The sequence below is a fragment of the Lynx rufus genome, unplaced genomic scaffold (genome assembly GCF_022079265.1).
Source record: "Lynx rufus isolate CCGP_SWC_20201006 ecotype Redwood Valley unplaced genomic scaffold, mLynRuf1.p SCAF_1, whole genome shotgun sequence".
In the NCBI taxonomy this organism is placed as follows: domain Eukaryota; kingdom Metazoa; phylum Chordata; class Mammalia; order Carnivora; family Felidae; genus Lynx; species Lynx rufus.
Window position 1 is genome coordinate 141093230 of NW_025814823.1, and position 17489 is coordinate 141110718.

Consider the following 17489-nt stretch of genomic DNA (forward strand, 5'->3'; position numbering starts at 1 on the left):
CCACTGGCAGGGGTCTCAGAAAAGTGTGCTAAAACTCACCCCAGATAGCTCACCACTGCCTAGCTTGCAGTTATCCCTACTGATTTCCTTATTTAGAACCTCTCGTGTCACTCCACATAATTGGCAGAATTTTCTCCTTTAGATTTATTTTAAGGCACTAAGAAATGAGAGTCTTTACACTTCATTTCTCTTCCGTCACAGACGCGGCTGATGTTATGTGCCTATGCACGTCACCACTACCTGATGACAAACACACCAACTGATCTGGACACGGCTGTACTTTTCCCTTTGATGCAGGCAGTGAGGGATTATTAAATTGCATTTCATCATGATCTATTGGCTAGATGTTAGTCACGGCATATTTTGGAGTAAGCCTGAGGGAAGTTGAGATAACAATGTCAATCCAAAGTCAAGGAAGCCAACGAACGCGCAGACATCAACAATCCTCAGTCTCCTTTGTACTTACTGATCTGCCAGTATCTTGCTTTGGGCTGTGCCGTCTCACTTTCTGCTGGTAGCCTAGTAATTCTTAAAGCCCAAAATGTAATTTTGGGGTTAATTTCCAGGGCTGTTGTCTTTGAAAGAGGATCACTTACCTGGCTGGACATAAATCTTTTTCGTCTAGACTTTGTTTCTGACTCATGGTGATAATCTGGGAAGATCATTTAATCTCTCTTACTTTCTCATATCATCACTGTTTGGAAGCTTTCCTTTGTGTGGGACATAGAATATTAATTCCTAAAATAATCCTCAGCATAGATCATCTTTTTACAGGTAAGAAAACTTATGGTCAAAGAGGGCATTAAACCAGGGTTTTTTTGTTTTGTTTTGTTTTGTTTTGTTTTGTTTTGTTTTGTGTTTTCAGTCTCTTGAAGATACCTGTTATTCTGTGAACCCAGCATCCCTTCTAGAAACTTCTTCTCCCTTCTCTGTCCGTATGGCTGTCATGAAAACAGTCATGTTACCACAAGATCCTATCCCCTGGGCTTTGAGCTTTTTCCCACAAAGTTATGTGGACTGGGAATTATGAGAACATTGATTCAGGGGGGCAGGATTTTAAATTGTGCTGAAACTATAGTGGCTCACCCAGACAATCTGTAAGTATGCCAAGGGGACTTTGTAGTCACCCCCATGGTCTATGATGTAACCGTGACAGCCAAGTGTAAATTTATGGAGTCTTCGACATCTTATATATGCACTGAGGTATCAGGAGAAGCAAGGAACTACATAATCCCAAATCTCTTTCTATTCTAGGGTCAATCCCAAACCCACCCCTGTAAGTACTCCCTGTTTGTAGTAGTAAACTTTTTCTTTTGTTAATCACTTCAACAGAGGACACTTGCAACCCCCTAAAGTCCTAATCTTTACTGACTGCTGGTCATCTTTAGTAAAACAAAAGAAGATAATGGATCTGGGTTGAAATCACTGACATATGAAGCTTTCATTCAAAGGCTGGTTTATATTAGTTCCCAAGGATATTTGCTTAGTTTCTTTCTTCCTGATCTCAAACACATCTGAAAAATAAGTCTTATCTATTAAAATGATTGCATTAAAAATAGCCACATGTATTCAAACAGCATATCATCTTGAAAGCAACTGAAAATTAGTTTTTTGTTATTGGCTAACAATGAGTTTTATTCAGTTTATTTTCTGCATTTTATAGTTCTGATTCTGCTTTTTGTTTGTTGATTTATTATTTTTTGTTTTAGAGTCCATTTATTGGTGGAACCATATGGTATTTGTCTTTCTCAGTCTGCCTTATTTCACCTAGCATAATACCTTCTAGTCCATCCATGTTGTCTCAAATGGCACCATTTCATCCTTTTTTATGGCTAAGCAAAATTCCCTTGTGTATATATACCACATTTCCTTGTCTATTTATCTGTTGATGGACACTTAGGTTGCTTCCATGTCTTGGCTATTATAAATAATGCTTCAATAAACAAGGGTGCATATATTTTTTGGAGTTAATATTTTCATTTTCTTTGGGTAAATACCCAATAGTGGGATTATTAGATCATATGGTATTTCTGTTTTTCGTTTTTTGAAGAACTTCCATACTGTTTTCCACAGTGTCTATACCAATTTACATTTCCATGAACAGCGAATGAGAGTTCCTTTTTTCCCACATCCTTACCAACACTTGTTTCTTGTGTTCTTGATTTTAGTCATTCCAACAGGTGTGAGGTGATGTCTCATTGTGGTTTTGATTTGCATTTCCCTGATGATGAGTGATGTTGAGCATCTCTTCATGTGTCTGTTGATCATCTGTATGTCTTTGGAAAAATATCTCTTCAGCTCCTCTGCCCATTTTATTTTATTTTATTAAGATTTTGTTTTTAAGTAATCTCTACACCCAGTGTGGTGCTCGAACTTACAACCCCGAGATCAAGAGTTGCACACTCCACCAACTGAGCCAGGCAGGCATCCTCTGCCCATTTTTAAATCAGATTGTTTGTTTGTTTTGGACTGTTTGAGGGTATTTTTTGGTGTTGACCTGTGTGAGTTCTTTATATTTTTTGGATATTAACCCCTTATCAGATATATCATTTATAAATATTTTCTCCTATAGTTACTCTTAATTAAAAAAAAACAAGATACAATTTCTATTGGCTTAGTAGATATTTTCCAACTTGGAGAAAATAACACATTTGGTGGAAATAAAGTTCACCCATATGTGATCATTTGTGGGGTGTTACATACAATGGAATGTTATCTATCTGTGGTTATATTTGCCCTTATTTATCTTCCAGTGTGCACTTCCTGAGGAGGGAACATCATGAATGCATGTAAGGAACATCAGTATTGTGTGTGTGTGTGTGTGTGTGTGTGTGTGTGTGTGTGTGTGCATGTGAAGATTGGAAAAGAATGTCTCCGTGGTGACGCTACAAAAGCCAGACCCTCAAAATGGGATAAACAAGAGTTTCCCAAGCTGAATACCAGGCTGAATTCTGGGAATAGGCCAAGGCTATGGCTAGGTTGATGGTAAAGCCTGAAAGCTTCCTCAGGCACAAACAGGGAGGGAGACAGACATGAAGATGGCCTGGTGTGTTTCAGACCAAGCAAGCTGGTGTTAAACCATTTATTTTTGTATTGTTTGATTCCTCTCTTTACGCCTTTTCTGAAATGCAGACATCTACACAGTCCCAGGATGGAGAGAAGAACATGGTGGCCAGCATTCATGACCTTTGGGTTCACTTCCCCGTCACACTCTCTGTGCTCTGAGGATTGTTTCCAAAAATGGAGGAGGTAGGAAGGCCTCCCAATTAAACAAGTAAGATAAGGAAATATCAAGTTCTATACCAGTAGGCAAATTACTACTTAATTTTGAGTATTTATAAACATAATATAACCATTTCCTTGACTGAAATTTTGTATTAACGTCTCATTATTTGTACTAATTTTAATAACAAAGAAAGCTAAGGGTAGTACCATGTTTTCTGTCAGGCAGAGGTAAAACAAGACAAGGTTTTTAGACTTTGTAGCTGCCTTGCTTAGCACATAAATTGGAAGGCCAAAAGTTTAGTATCCCCATATTTCCCATAACTTTTGACATGAAGGGGAAGCAACCATCTTCTGTCTAATCAGCAGAGATACTTATTTCTGGATCTCTAAGTCATTTGTTTAGCCCTGTACAGTTGCTGATAAGCAGTTATAGTAAGGTTTCTGGGCACTTCTTTCTACCAGAATATTCAAATAATCCAAGTATTTGAAGGTGTGAAATGGAATGACTTCATCTCTCACTCGTTCAGATGGATGCCAAGGTCATGGTTACCGTTAGCTGGCCCAGGAGTGTGTCCTATGGTGTACACATTTGGGCTAAATGACAAAGCTAGGTGAAAATCCAGAAGTTCACAGATGCCAGAGTTAGCTTTCCGTTAGGGAAATGCTTACAAGAAACTGGACCAGGATAAAGCAAAGACTAAGGGACAGAAAGAAAGTTTGAGTTGCATTGTTGCCATATTCTGCAGAATCAGACTTCAGCTTCTGTTCAGCTCTCTTTGGAGCTAAAAACTCCTCAAGTTCCTTCCTGAGAGACAAGAGCAATTGCACAAACACTATAATCTCTGATGATTTCCAGCATGGTTCCATCAAGGTTCTGTGACAAGCCTGCATGATAAGATTATCTGTTTGGGTATTTTATGTATGTGTGTAACCTTGTCACTTGGCTTTGCAACACTGAAAATTCCCCAAATATCCACAGGAAACGATAATTCAGCATTTGGCAGGTCAAGCCAAACGCCTTCCTTTATTTTCTATCCTTACCTCCTTCTTTGTCCCACAGTTTAGTTCAATAAGTCTTAAGTGCCTAAAATCATTCTTGGTGAATAATGCTGGACCACTCTGAGAATTTGTGGCTGAGAGCTGGACCCTCGTCATCAGCACGCACTTTGTCACTGAGACAGGGTAACCCATGGTTACTGAGCTCAGATCAGTTAAGGGGCAGAGAGCCTCCCCTCCTCACTGCTCTATAAAAGAGACCCAGCAAAGGGACCCTACCAGCTTCTAGCTCTCAGCCTGGGCGTAGTTTTGGGAAGCAAAGCCTGAGACCTCCAGAGCCCAGCCGACCAGCTGCAGAGGCAAGACCGGCATGTCGCCTTCCTTCAAACTTCAGTGTCACTTCATTCTCATCTTGATGGCTCTAAGAGGGGAGAGCCGGTACCTAGAGGTGAGCGATCTCCGGACTGAGCCGTCACATCTTCCGTGTGTGTGTGTGTGTGTGTGTGTGTGTGTGTGTGTGTGTGTGTCCAGCCTTGGGGGTGGGTCTGCTGCCTCAGCTCTCAGCCCGTGTTGGGCTTAGCCCTTTCTTCCCTACCTTCTGCCCCCTCTTTCTCCTGGTCTTCCTCCTCGCCACTACGTCCTTCCCTTGGCCCCTGGGGACACCCTGGTCTGAGGGAAAGGGTCTGAGACCTCTTCTGCTCCGGACGCGGACGCGGGAGACCTGGATCCCTTCACTTTATTCTCTTCGCTGCGGGGCAGGGAGAGTGCCCCGCTGCGGGTCCCCTTTCCCGCAGTCTTGAACTCGTTCAGACTGACGCGTTTTCCTCGCCAGCTGCGGGAAGCTGCGGACCACGACCCTCTCCGGTTCCTGGGCGCCAACCTGAAGCGGGAGCTGGCGGGGGAGCCGCTGTACCGCCGCGCGCTGCGTGAGTCGGGGTGCCGGCGCGCATCCGGGGGCAGCGGGGAGGTGACGAGGCCGGGCTCCGCACCCGCTCACGGGGCTCCGAGCACCGCCGGGAAGGGGCTGGCCTGGCCGGCCGGGGGCTCAATCCCCGTGCTCAGGGGCCCGCCGGGGGCGGGTGACGCGCTCCGCGTGGGGACCGGGCGCCGCGGACCCGGCAACGGGGGCCCGCGGGGAGGGGCCGGCCGGGGCCGGGGCGTCGGTGGCCGCAGCCCCGGCCCCCTGGCCCCACTGCCCCTCCCCCAGGGTGCCTGGACATGCTGAGCCTCCCGGGCCAGTTTACCTTCACCGCCGACCGGCCGCAGCTGCACTGCGCCGCCTTCCTCATCGGCGAGCCCGAAGAGTTCGTCACCATCCACTACGACCTGGTCTCCATCGACTGCCAGGGCGGCGACTTCCTGAAGGTGAGGCTTCCTCGCGGCGCACGCTCCCGCCGCGGGGCCCCGAGGGGGGTGAGACGGGGCGCCGTGCCCGGCGTGGGGCTGCGGCGCGTGGAGCCGGCTGGTGGCCGAGCGGGAGAGGCGCCCCCCCCCCCCACCCCGGACCGCCGCGGGGCGCGAACCCCGCCCGGAGCTCCGGCCGCGGTTGTTTGACTTCCCCTCCGTGCGCTTCTGGGACCCGGGCGCCCCCAAAGACTTGATTGAACTTGCGGCGAGAAGCGCTGTGTTAACACGAAACTGATCCAGACTGGCACCGGCGCTCGGGGCCACGAGGAGGGCCAGCCCCGCTTCTGAGGCCGGCCCCTGGCTCCGGGGAGCTGTCGCAGGCTCGCGGGAGCTGTCTTGAATTCCCCGGGGGACTCGGTCTGGAAGCCCTGGGGCCCGGGCCTCTGGGCGGGATGCTGAGAGCCAGTCTAGTCGGAGGCAGGTGGAAGGCCGAGTCCCCCGGCCTCAGTACATGCCCCCTCCTAGTCGGTCTCCCTAAGTCTACCGGGTCAGCCTGGGACGGTTGATAGAGTTACACAGCCCCGTTAAAAGGATCATGATTAAAAACCTCCCAAGTGGAATGATTTTGGAATCTGTCCGACTCCTTTTAGAAGAGGACCAATCCGCGGAAGCACTTTGTAGCTGGTGATTTTGCCAGCGTGAACCAGGCTCAAGCCGTTACTTTGGAGACCTGTGGTGATTTTAACAGTAACATCGATAGACTCTGACCATTTGTCCAACAAGCTGACTTTAACAGGTGGAGGTGGAAAGCCCTAAGTGGCCTAACAGCCATTGCTGTTTGCGTGTTGAAGCAGTTCTTGGTATTTTAATATGAAACAAAATTTCAAAGTGAGGAAAATGGGCACCTGTAACCATGGGCAAGTAGGTGAAGTTGCTGCTCTAGTTTTTTTCTTTTGTTAATTTTGAGATGTTTTGTTTATATGTCAACGAGGAGAAGGAAGAGACCAAGTGAAACCCAAATTAGGCTTGTGTGGAATTCTTCTGAAGATGGGATGTGTGGAAAATATGACCAAGATAAAAATGTATATTGGCTGTAGTTTCAGGTACCAAGGAGGCTGGAATTCTAAAACAGAGTATAATAAAGTTTACTTGCTTTGGATACTTTAAGGTTTATGGAGGAAAAAAACCCAATCATTAATTAACAATAATACTTGCAGACAACCTTCACGGTCAAAAAATATATAGATGGAAAGCAAGTGGGCAGGGAAGTGCAGGTTGTCCCTTGCTCACAGACAGACATAGGACAGAAGGTGCATTGCTAGGTAAGATTTCAACACACCTGTGACTTCAGGAGTTGGTGGAGATGATCATCTCTCTCTGTGTTTTTTTGTTGGAAGGTATTTGATGGTTGGATTCTCAAGGGGGAGAAGTTCCCCAGTTCCCAGGATCATCCTCTCCCCACAACTGAGCGGTACATAGATTTCTGTGACAGTGGTCTTAGCCGAAGGAGCATCAGATCCTCCCAGAATGTGGCCATGATCTTCTTCCGGGTTCGTCAACCAGGAAACGGATTTACAGTAACCATAAAGACAGATCCCAACCTCTTTCGTAAGTGGGCTCCCTCTTTTCTCAGTCAGTAAGGACTTGGAGGGAGGGAGTGTCAGATCCACTTTTCATAGGTAGTGTGATTGCACCAGACTTAAGAAACTTGAAGTGAGGAATGATTTGAATGGAAATTTTTTTTTGTCACTAGAAATGACCTAAAGGATATTTCCTATTCATTGCTCTGAGAATCAATTCACAGTTTTCAACTTATTTCCTAGGCTAGGTAGGATATTAAGTTTTGGTGGGTAGAATTTTATTTTTTTCTCTTTAGTCTTATTCTAATCTGAGGCATGACAATGAATTCAGTGACAAACTGTAATCCCTCCATGTCATTCCATTAATCTTGGATAAGCTTGAGGGATCAGATCTGAAGTTGTAGTCTTAGAGATATTTAGGCAAAGGCTGAAAGACTGCATCTCTGGGATGTGGTAGACAGAGTTCATGTCCTGAGCAGAGGGTTGGACCAGAGGACCTCAACATTGCCCTCTAATTCTGAGTCCACCTCTCTAACTTATTCTGCTTCTGGTGGATACAAACATAGATGCTGTATAAAACTGAACAGCCCAGGCCTAAAACACATTATTCTAATCAAAATTAGTTCATTCATCTGCTTATTATTTTTCCCCATGAAGTGAAATATATATATGCATCCATATATTTACAGAGTTAAATGGAGAAAAATATTTTTTTAAAAATCAGGAAAATAAAACATCACTCATTTTTGTTTGCGTACATTAGTATTAATGTTGACACTTTGTGTGGTGGAAGAATGGGGCCTTATCTGCCAAAGAATAATGTATTATATTCCAATTTTTATTTTTTAATAAAGAAATTTTTGGAAGAACCCCTTCCCCACCCCCGCAAGGCTATTTTGAGAGCTAGAATAATCCCAGAAAGCAACATGAAATGTTTCTCCTATATTTGTGTGGTTAGAAGTCGGAAATCTTTGGGGTGCCTGGGTGACTCAGTCAATTAAGCCTCCAACTCTTGATTTCAGCTCAGGTCACGATCTCATGGTTTGTGGGTTCAAGCCCTGCATTGAGCTCTGCACTGACAATGCAGAGCCTGCTTCGGATTCTCTCTCTCCCTTTTTCTCTACTATTCCCCTACTGTTCCTCTACCGTTCTTCTATTTTTCTCAGTCTATTTTGTAACAATTTTATTATTTATTTACTTCATTATTTAAAAAAAAATCATTATGATTCTGGGGCGCCTGGGTGGCTCAGTCAGTTGAGCGTCCGACTTTGGCTCAGGTCATGATCTCACAGCTCGTGAGTTCGAGCCCCGTGTTGGGCTCTGTGCTGACAGCTCAGAGCCTGAAGCCTGCTTTGGATTCTGTGTCTCCCTCTCTCTCTGCCCCTAACCCACTCACATTCTGTCTCTGTCTCTCTCAAAACTAAATAAACATTAAAAAAATATATCATTATGGTTCCAAGTTCAATGAGTGAATTTTTCAGACAGGCAAGGTTTTAGTTCTGGCTTTATCTTTGAGCCTTTATTTTTTCTAGATTTTCAGCTGGAACTTGGACCCTAGTTAATGAAGTGTTTCTAGAACTTCCACTAGCTAGTGTTGTTTGATTAATTACTAATTTAAGTCTTGTGCTTGTTGTAAACAAGGTAACTCTCTGAGATTGAGATTAGAAGCATTCTTTTTTTTTTTTTTAACATTTATTTATTTATTGAGAGACAGAGACAGAGCATTAGCAGGGGAGGGGCAGAGAGAGAGGGAGTCACACATTCCAAGGCCGGCTCCAGGCTCCGAGCTGTTAGCACAGAGTCCGACACAGGGTGAACCTCGAGATCATGACCTGAGCCGAAGTCGGATGCTTACCCGACTGAGCCACCCAGGTGCCCCAAGATTAGAAGCACTCTTGCCACCTAGAACCTTCTGACCATGTCTGCACATCACCAGTGATTTTTTATTACATTTAAAAAATATTTATTTATTTTGAGAGAGAGAGAGAGAGAGAGAGAGAGAGAGAGAGAGGGAGTGGAGGAGGGGCAGAGAGAGTGATGGAGAGAGAGAGAATCCCAAGCAGGCTCAGCACTATCAGCATGAAGCCCGACATGGGCCTTGATTGCATGAACCTGTGAGATCATGACCTGAGTTGAAATCAAGAGTCGGAAATTTAGCCGACTGAGCCTCCCAGTCGCCCCGGATAGGATAAATTCCTATAAGAACCCTGCGTACCCAATAATGACAATGTGATTCTGTTTTTCTGCAAAGCCTGCAATGTCATTTCCCAGACCCCAAATGGAAGGTTTACCCTGGTAGTCCCGCACCTGCATCGAAACTGCAGCTTCTCCATAATTTATCCTGTGGTGATCAAAATATCTGATCTCACCCTGGGACACTTACATGGTTTGCAGTCACAGGTGAGTTGCTTTCTTCCTTCCCAATCATTTGCTAAGGCCACAGCTTTATCAGAGGAGGAGCAATCATACAGGGCAAACATGGACGTTAGTAAATTGTGGGAGCATGCTCTTCTGTTGATTTAGCCCCACATCCGCTTTCCCTCGCCTCTTTGATGAAAGCCCCCTTCTATTTGCCTCACGCTGCTCGGTGCATACTCATGTGCCCCTTCCGATTACTTGACTACTTTTCTTGTGATACAGGAAAGGTTTTCAATTGGGAAAGTTGTGACATGTAATTACAATTGAACTCTCTGGTACTTGCCTCTTTTACAGAAATTCTCTCCTAGCAGAACCTAGTGTGAGTCATCTACACAGCTGTTTTTCTGATTATCGGAATTTTTTTTTGACACGAAGGAAGTGTCTCATTGACAGAACTGTGTTGTGAAGGAATGCTAAGTGTAGCATAAAATACAAAATTGGATTTTTAAGTTGCAAAATACAGTAGAGTGTTGAAGATTTTGTTGCATTATGTTTAACTCAATTCATTTTGCATGAAAATATTAGCTGAGAAGCTCCATCAACCTATATTCCTTTGAACTTCTGTATGGAATTTACAACTAATGCTGAGCTTGATCTTTTTTTTTCTTTTTTCCTTTTTTTTTTTTTTTTTTTTGCACCGCTAGCTTCTTCCCTCTGGGTCATTCTCATTTCCTTATACTTTCTTATATTTCTAGGTTAAGATAGCTCATATATTTGCTGACATCACAGACAGTCATTGTTCCTAATTAGGTAGATTCCAGTAAAAACCAAATAAATAGGACCAGGACTGAAAATAGGTGTATATCTAATTTCCTTTAAGCCCTGAATTCATGAGCTAGTGCCTGTTTGTTGTTGTGTTGTTTTGTTTTGTTTTGTTGTTTTTTTTGGGGGGGGGTTGTTTAATTGAACCTTAGTGGAAGAATGATCCTTTGATAAAGACCAGAATAAGGAGATGTCTTTGGCATAGCCCTTCGTCCTGATACCAATTATATGTTATTCCTGATGTATACTGTAGAAGATGGCAAGCATGATCGCAGGTTGGGAGATCTACCCTTTAGTTATTCTAGGCTGTGAGGAGTAATTTTGGTATTTCCCCTTGAAAAAATGTTAAAGTCTGCAGTGTTCTAGGCATCTATATATTCCTTTACAAAATATTTTTTGAGCACTTTCCACATGCAAGGCACTATCTTAGATGCTGGAAATGAGCGACGAGCAACAGAGCTCCTGCTCACAGGGAACCTGCATTCTAGTGGGTTGAGCTCAGCAACAGTGCAATGCATTTGCAATAGCGGTGAGTGCCCTACAGAAAATGAAGCAGAGTGGTGATAGACAATGCAGTAGAGGGAGAGGCGGGAGCTCCTTGAGATAAGGTGGTCGGGAAAGGAAACTTCTGAGAAGGAGGAATTTAAAGTAAAACGTGAGTGATAGGTAAGAAGGAGCCAGCAGCCACTGGAAGGACCAGGGACAGAGGAGACGGCAGTGCAGAGGCTCAGAGGAAGAAGTGGGCTTCCAGAAATAAAAAGAAAGATATGGGGAAGGGGGGATATTAGGCAACATCAGGGAGGCGGGCAGAGCCAGGGTGTGGTAAACCCAGCAGGTCATATTGAGGATTTGGAGTTTATTCTAAGTGCGGTGGGAAACCACTGAAAGGGGGCAGGCAGGAAAGCAACATGATCCATTGGATTATGCTCGGTGGGATGAGGGTGGCTGGGAATTGCTGACTTCATGACCAAATTAATTAACGAGGTCCGAGGCAAGAGGGAGAGGATTGATTACCTAAAGGCCATTCTGGCTTTGCATGGGTTATGGGGGCCAGAGTGGTACAGGGAGTGCCCCTAGGGGCCATTGTCACAGTCTAGGCAAGAGACGATAGTGGGTTAGTCCAGGGAGGCAGAACCTCAACAGAGAAACCTAGGGGATCACTACTGAGAAGCAGGGTAGTATAGTACTTCTCATTCCTAAGAATAGCTAAGATGTTTGGGAAGAGGAGAGAGAAGTCATTGAGTGTCAAGGAACAGGTGTGTCTAACTTCTATGTTTCTTTGGTTTCCCTCATTTTAGCACCTACTTCTTCCCAACCCCCCTACTTCCCATTTCTCTCTACGGGGCCTGCCTTTTCCCCTTCACCACTCTTGCTGAAATTTAGAACCTGAAGAACCAAGTGGAAAGTTTAGTCTTAACAGATGTTCCCCCTGGACATCCTCTACTCAAGGGAGAGGCAGTTAAGGTTTTTTTCCTTCACCTCTTATTCAGCTCTTCATACAAGAAGCCCTGTCCACAGGGGAGCTAGTTAAGCCTCTGTTTCATTCTTGGATGAAATGATGTGTAGAGCATCAAGGCACAGGACCCAGCATACAATAAGCACTTAAAAAATGTGTGTCCCCACCTACTTCCTTGTATTGGACAAACAGTTGGTATTCTATTTTTTTTCTACTCGGTTGTTTAGTTCTAGTTGCATCTCAATGTCTTCTGCATGTTTGAATGTGTGTTTTTATGTGTGTGTGTGTGTTTAACATTGTCTATTTTAGATGTTTTTCTGTGTGTGTCAGGGTCCATGTGGCTCACTTCTGAGCATCTTGCCGCTCTGCACTAGATCTCTCAATGAGTATGCCTCAATAAAGAAGATCACAGGCGAAGCTGGCCATGTAATTGTGGGGGACAGTGCAAACTGAAAATGTGGGGGCCCTTATTTTAAAAGTATTAAGAATTTCAAGATGATGACAGCACAGCATTAAACCAAGCAACAGGCCCTTGTGTGGCTTGTCTGGCTTGTGGTCACATGCCCACAAAGGCTAGTAACCCTGACCTCAGGAGATAGGTGGCCCAAAGTACAATGTTTGGGACTGAAAGTGGCTGCTTTATTTTTGTGGGAAGAGTGAAATGCAGGAATTTCTGTGGACAAGGCAGTGTGGATAGACAGTGTGGATAGGCAGTGTAGATAGGCAGTATGGACAAGGCAATATGGACAAAGCAGTGTGGATAGGTGGTGTGGACAGGCAGTGTGGACAGGCAGTGTGGAAAAACCAGTGTGGATAGGTAGCGTGGACAAGCAGTGTGGACAAGGCAGTGTGGATAAGCAGTGTGGACAAGGCAGTGTGGATAGGTAGTTTGGATAGGCAGTGTGGACAGGCAGTGTGGACAAGGCAGTGTGGATAGCCAGTGTAGACAGGCAGAGTAGACAGAGCAGTGTGGACAAGGCAATGTGGACAGGCAGTGTGGATAGGCAGTGCAGACAGGCAGCATTAACAGGCAGTGTGGACACGGCAGTATGGACAGGCAGTGTGGATAAGTAGTGTAGACAGGCAGCGTGGACAGGCACTGTGGACAAGGGAGTATGGACAAAGCAGTGTGGAAAGGAAGAAGGGAAGCAGAAAGTGGTTGTTACAGTGATTGTACAAAGTCTAAGAATACATTCTCGTTTTGAGTAGCTCAAAATAAATTAGTTTTAGTCGGGAGGAGAAAGACAATGGTGACTCTAGCTAGCTTAAGCCCCAAATTAGGGTTCTTTTCTTTCTTTAGCATTCTTATAACTAATCTAAATGCCTGTCAGCAGAAATGATAAGGATCATCCCAATAGCGGGAAAAGTCTTTTATAAAGAGGAGGGAAAGAGGTGAGTTGAAGGAAAAACTGTAAAGACCTATCTATTAATAGAAATTCTGACTGCATGAGTTAAGAAATTCAAATAATTCAGTATGTATGTCCAAATGATTTACAAAGCAAAGCATTTTCAGATCCAATTTTCATTCATTTTATGTGGAGTTTACAGATTCCTATTGCATCATTCCAGTCCTTGAGCTGATAAAAAAATTTTTTTAATGCACACACATTTAAAGAAATGATTACTCAACTGATTTAGAAAAGCAGTTCTTATGATTATTTTTTCTTTTCAGTATCTTTTAATTTCCGGAGTCCTGGGTGTTAAATTAAATGGCACTGCCAGGATGTCCACGGCAAATGGAGTGAATTCACCAAATTGCAGTTGGTCAAATGGTTTGACTTCCGTAACTGGTTGAAATACATCTTTCTCTGCTGCTTGCTTCTTTTAGAACCCCTCAGCAGGTTGTGGGGGAATAGGAGACTTTGTGGAGCTGTTGGGAGGAACTGGACTGGACCCTTCCAAGATGATGCCTTTGGCTGACCTCTGCTATTCCTTTCACGGCCCTGGTGAGATGTGTCTTTGATTATTACTTATGAGCCTATCAAGGTTCCTTAAATAAAACCTGATACTTCCTAAAATAAAACATACCACGTTTTTTATACATGGGAAGGCAGGTTCCACCTAGAAAACTTCCATTTTGTACATTGAGCCAATGTGAGGATTTTACATTTGAGCATATGTATGGTTATAGTGAATGCATTATCAAAATATTGGACACTGGAAAAGAAACCTCTGAAGGAACACAGGTGCATGTTTAAGATTGGCCCTGAGTAAGACCATGAAAAAGACAAAGCTTTTTTTGTTCCGTGCTCTTTCCGCCTTCCTGAAAGTCGGTGCTTTTGTCCTCTGGATACCAAAGAGTTTACTAACTGAAAACTATAGTTCAAATAGATATGCCATCAATTAGTTACAATATAATAATATAGTAATATCCAAATAAATTTCCTAACTATATGTGTATGTGTGTATTACTCATAGCACATAAATTAAAAAGTGATATTCTTTATCAGAAAGTCTCATAACTGCTGAATGTCCCCAACTTCTAGGAGCAAAACCAGCTTCTGAAAGACTACTGCAAAAACAGAAATACATTCTAAAATCTAGAAGTGGTCACTGGGAATAAAAGACCAGGCCAGTGCACAGGATGCCCAACAGAACCAGATATTCTTTGCTAGGGATCAGTGAAGATTTTCCATTTGATTCTGCCCAGGTATGGTGAGGGTGGCTGGAAATTGCTGGTTTAGACCATCAGTACATGTGGCTTTTCTCGCCTCTTACTGTGTTCTCTGAGGCACCGGATCCTTCCATGCAGGAGGGCACCTGTGAGGAGATGCATTTGCACTAGGTAAGAAGAGTAGATTAAGGTCTAAAGACTACTCTTGCCTTAAAATGTAGGTAATTGAAGCCAGAGTAATTTTGGTACAGTTATGTCCAGTAATAAGCAAATACGGTGCACATTAACAAAGGAAACAGAGCATGTTATATATATTAAAGTTTAGAGTAATATCAGAAAAAGAATGACCTTTCAAATAATTTAAAGCAAATTAAATTTGGACTCCTCACAGAAGCTTAACCTAGACTCCCTGGTGCTTATATAAAAGAAACATAGGTTTTATATTTATTATGCATCTAAATTGGCTTTTACCTCAATAAGTATCTAGCTGTTTTACTTCATTTGAACCCAGGCACAGGCTTGTGAAGTACCTGTTATGCAATGATAATGTTCATGTTTCTCAGAATGCTATAGGTCTTATTAGAGACAAAGTGGGGGGGGGGGGGAAGATGGACAAAATTAAAATAGCAGAAAAAAACCATCGTAGGGCACATAAATCTTGCCTCAGGGACCAGCTTGACAGTGGAGAAATGAAAGAAATTTTAGATAAAAATATGTGAGTTTCAATATACACTTGTTTGGTCATATCTGCACTAGAAGATAGACATAAACGTTGCAAGATGCTTATACAAATAATAATAAGATTGGATTTAAGAGAAGTAAGGATATCAAAAGCCATTCCATGTAAGAAGCACAGAAAAAAATGAGACTGAAAAAGTGCAGGTAAATAATAGAACAAACACAAGTATATTCATGTGTATCTAAACTATGCAAATTATTTTTGTTTGTATGTAAAATAGAGTTATTATCTAGGCTCAGAAAATAATTAGCAGGTGATTTTTTTTTTAGTCTATGTAATGTTCATCGGTGCACTCTGTCCTCTCGCCATGTCCACTAACTGCCACTTGCATCCTCAGAACTATGACAACCAAAAACTACACCTGCAAATTCCCAACCTGTCCCTAGAGGGCGGTACTGCCCCTGCTGAGAACACTAAGCTAGAGCAGAGGTGCATGGTAGACAGATTGCCTTCTCTGCATTTACCGCAGAAGCCTCCAAGGTAGGAGAATGTGAAAAATGCAGAGACGTCTTATTGCCTCTGTTAAATAACAAAAATTCAACTGAGTAGATTTGAAAGATCTCATTGGCTTTACGAAATAATTCATGAATCGGGGAGCATTCCATCTAGCAAGTAGAGGGGTCCCCAAGGCATTGTACAAAATGGAAGGTTTTTATAGAAGGGTAGGACAAGAAATTTGGCAAGAGAAAAGGATTGTTCCAGGCAGGTCACTTTCCCTGAGGGGGAAAAGCAAGGTGTCTTATCCTGTAGATTACCTCATCTTCCTTCGGGGGGGATGGAGAGGGCCCCTGTGGCAGATTCCTTGACGTTGATGGAAAAATTCCTGACTGACTGGTTAAGGCTATTTTTCTAGGGGAGGTTGAAATTACAATTAAATTAGGTATTCAGCCCCAGTTTGGGACCCTGGTCTCAGGGACGCCATTTTGGGCCTGCGATTTTCTTTTTAACTCCTCTTTCCAGCCAGTTTTATTTGGCTAACAGTGGGTTTTTTTTTTGCCCATGAGGAGAACTGAGTTCAATTTCAGTATCCTACAATTAATTATATATTATAATAACAATGAAAACAAAACGTTTCACCTGATGGCAGGTGCATGGTTTAAGTATGTGAGAGGAAGATGCATCCCCCTGCTTTCTTTGTGTTTAAATGATCTTATCGACAGGAATGGTTTATGTGGTTTCTAACCTGCAGGGAACCTTTTGCTTTTTCCATGAATTATAGCCCAGATGAAAATTGGCTGTGACAACACGGTGGTGCGCATGGTCTCCAGCGGAAAGCACGTAAATCGTGTGACTTTTGAGTACCGCCAGCTGGAACCATACGAACTGGAAAACCCAAATGGAAACAGTATCCAAGAAATCTGTTTGTCTACTCTGTGAATTACCAACCCCATGATTTACATGCTGCTAGCTAAGTGAGTTTTTAATGGCTGTTATATGTGATTTTGATGACCAGCAAGGTAAGAGCGTTTCGAATCAGTCAGTATTCCCAGGCTTGGACACATATTACACATACACACACACATATGTAGACACACACGTGGGCGTGCAAGCGTGCATTTATTTTTGTACCTTCTTTTTCATTTGTAATGTATAGACAACCACATGGCAGCAGATAAACCCTCCTTTGCCTTTGGTAGGAAAACAGTTTTCTATAATTCTTTGGTATGCTACAAACCTGCCCTGATAAGGCAAGTGCAGAGCAATGGGCACTAAAAAATTGTATCTCAAGGGAAAATACGACAAAGAAGTTAAAATGGCGGTGTTCAGATTCGTCTTAGAACAGAAAACAATTAAATGTCTGTATACCAAAGTAGTTGTATCTATGTATTTTCTGTATATTATTCTGTTTACAATAGATAGTAGTCGTAGCTGTTGTTTATTGATTTGTAATGTCTTGTTGCTAACAAAACTCTGGAGCATGGAAAAAAATTTTCCATCCACAAACACAAACATGAATAAATACATCAGAATGTTGGCGCCTTGACATTGTGCTTTGTTTTCCTGAGTAGTCCCCTCCCTTATTACCATCAGAAAATAGTGTTCTCGTGTGATGCAGAACCAAAAGCTGAGCTAAATCGTGTTACGCGTCTTCATGCTGGTAGAACTGTGGGCCTCTACAGCAGAATGATTTAGAGCAGAAGGCAGAACTGCAGTGTTTGCACAAACAGCGCTAACTGGTCCTCGTAGGGAAGCAGGATGCAGAAACCCCTTTCTACTGTCCAAGAAGACTGAGAATACATGTTTTTGTCACAATGGGGTGTACTTCTTTTTTTTTAAATTTTTTTTTATTAGTTTTCTTTATTTTTGAGAGGCAGAGAGAGACATAGAGCATGTGGGGGAGGGGCAGAGAAA

The 17489-nt window shown here is 43.2% G+C and overlaps 1 protein-coding gene across 2 annotated transcripts; it reads left to right on the forward strand.

Moving 5' to 3' along the window:
• Positions 1–4020: 4020 nt before the first annotated feature.
• CRHBP (corticotropin releasing hormone binding protein) lies at positions 4021–17121 on the forward strand. Of its 2 annotated transcripts, XR_006960348.1 has the most exons (8): positions 4021–4669; positions 5054–5147; positions 5429–5586; positions 6966–7176; positions 9400–9548; positions 13613–13730; positions 14435–14569; positions 16357–16443. XR_006960348.1 is itself a non-coding variant. In XM_047069566.1 (7 exons), the coding sequence occupies exons 1-7, from the start codon at positions 4592–4594 to the stop codon at positions 16512–16514; spliced, it is 966 nt and encodes a 321-aa protein (XP_046925522.1). In that variant the 5' UTR covers positions 4021–4591; the 3' UTR covers positions 16515–17121. The 2 variants fall into 2 exon arrangements, 1 of the variants encoding a protein (XP_046925522.1); XM_047069566.1 differs by lacking the exon at positions 14435–14569 and having other exon boundaries at positions 16357–17121.
• Positions 17122–17489: the final 368 nt, after the last annotated feature.

What these genes read in the sequence shown, in the direction of transcription:
- CRHBP (XM_047069566.1), top strand. Translation starts at nt 4,592, where the DNA reads ATGTCGCCTTCCTTCAAACTTCAGTGTCACTTCATTCTCATCTTGATG. An exon ending in GGGAGAGCCGGTACCTAGAG is followed by an intron (nt 4,670 to 5,053) that starts GTGAGCGATCTC and finishes TTTCCTCGCCAG; the next exon opens with CTGCGGGAAGCTGCGGACCA. An exon ending in GACAGATCCCAACCTCTTTC is followed by an intron (nt 7,177 to 9,399) that starts GTAAGTGGGCTC and finishes TTTTCTGCAAAG; the next exon opens with CCTGCAATGTCATTTCCCAG.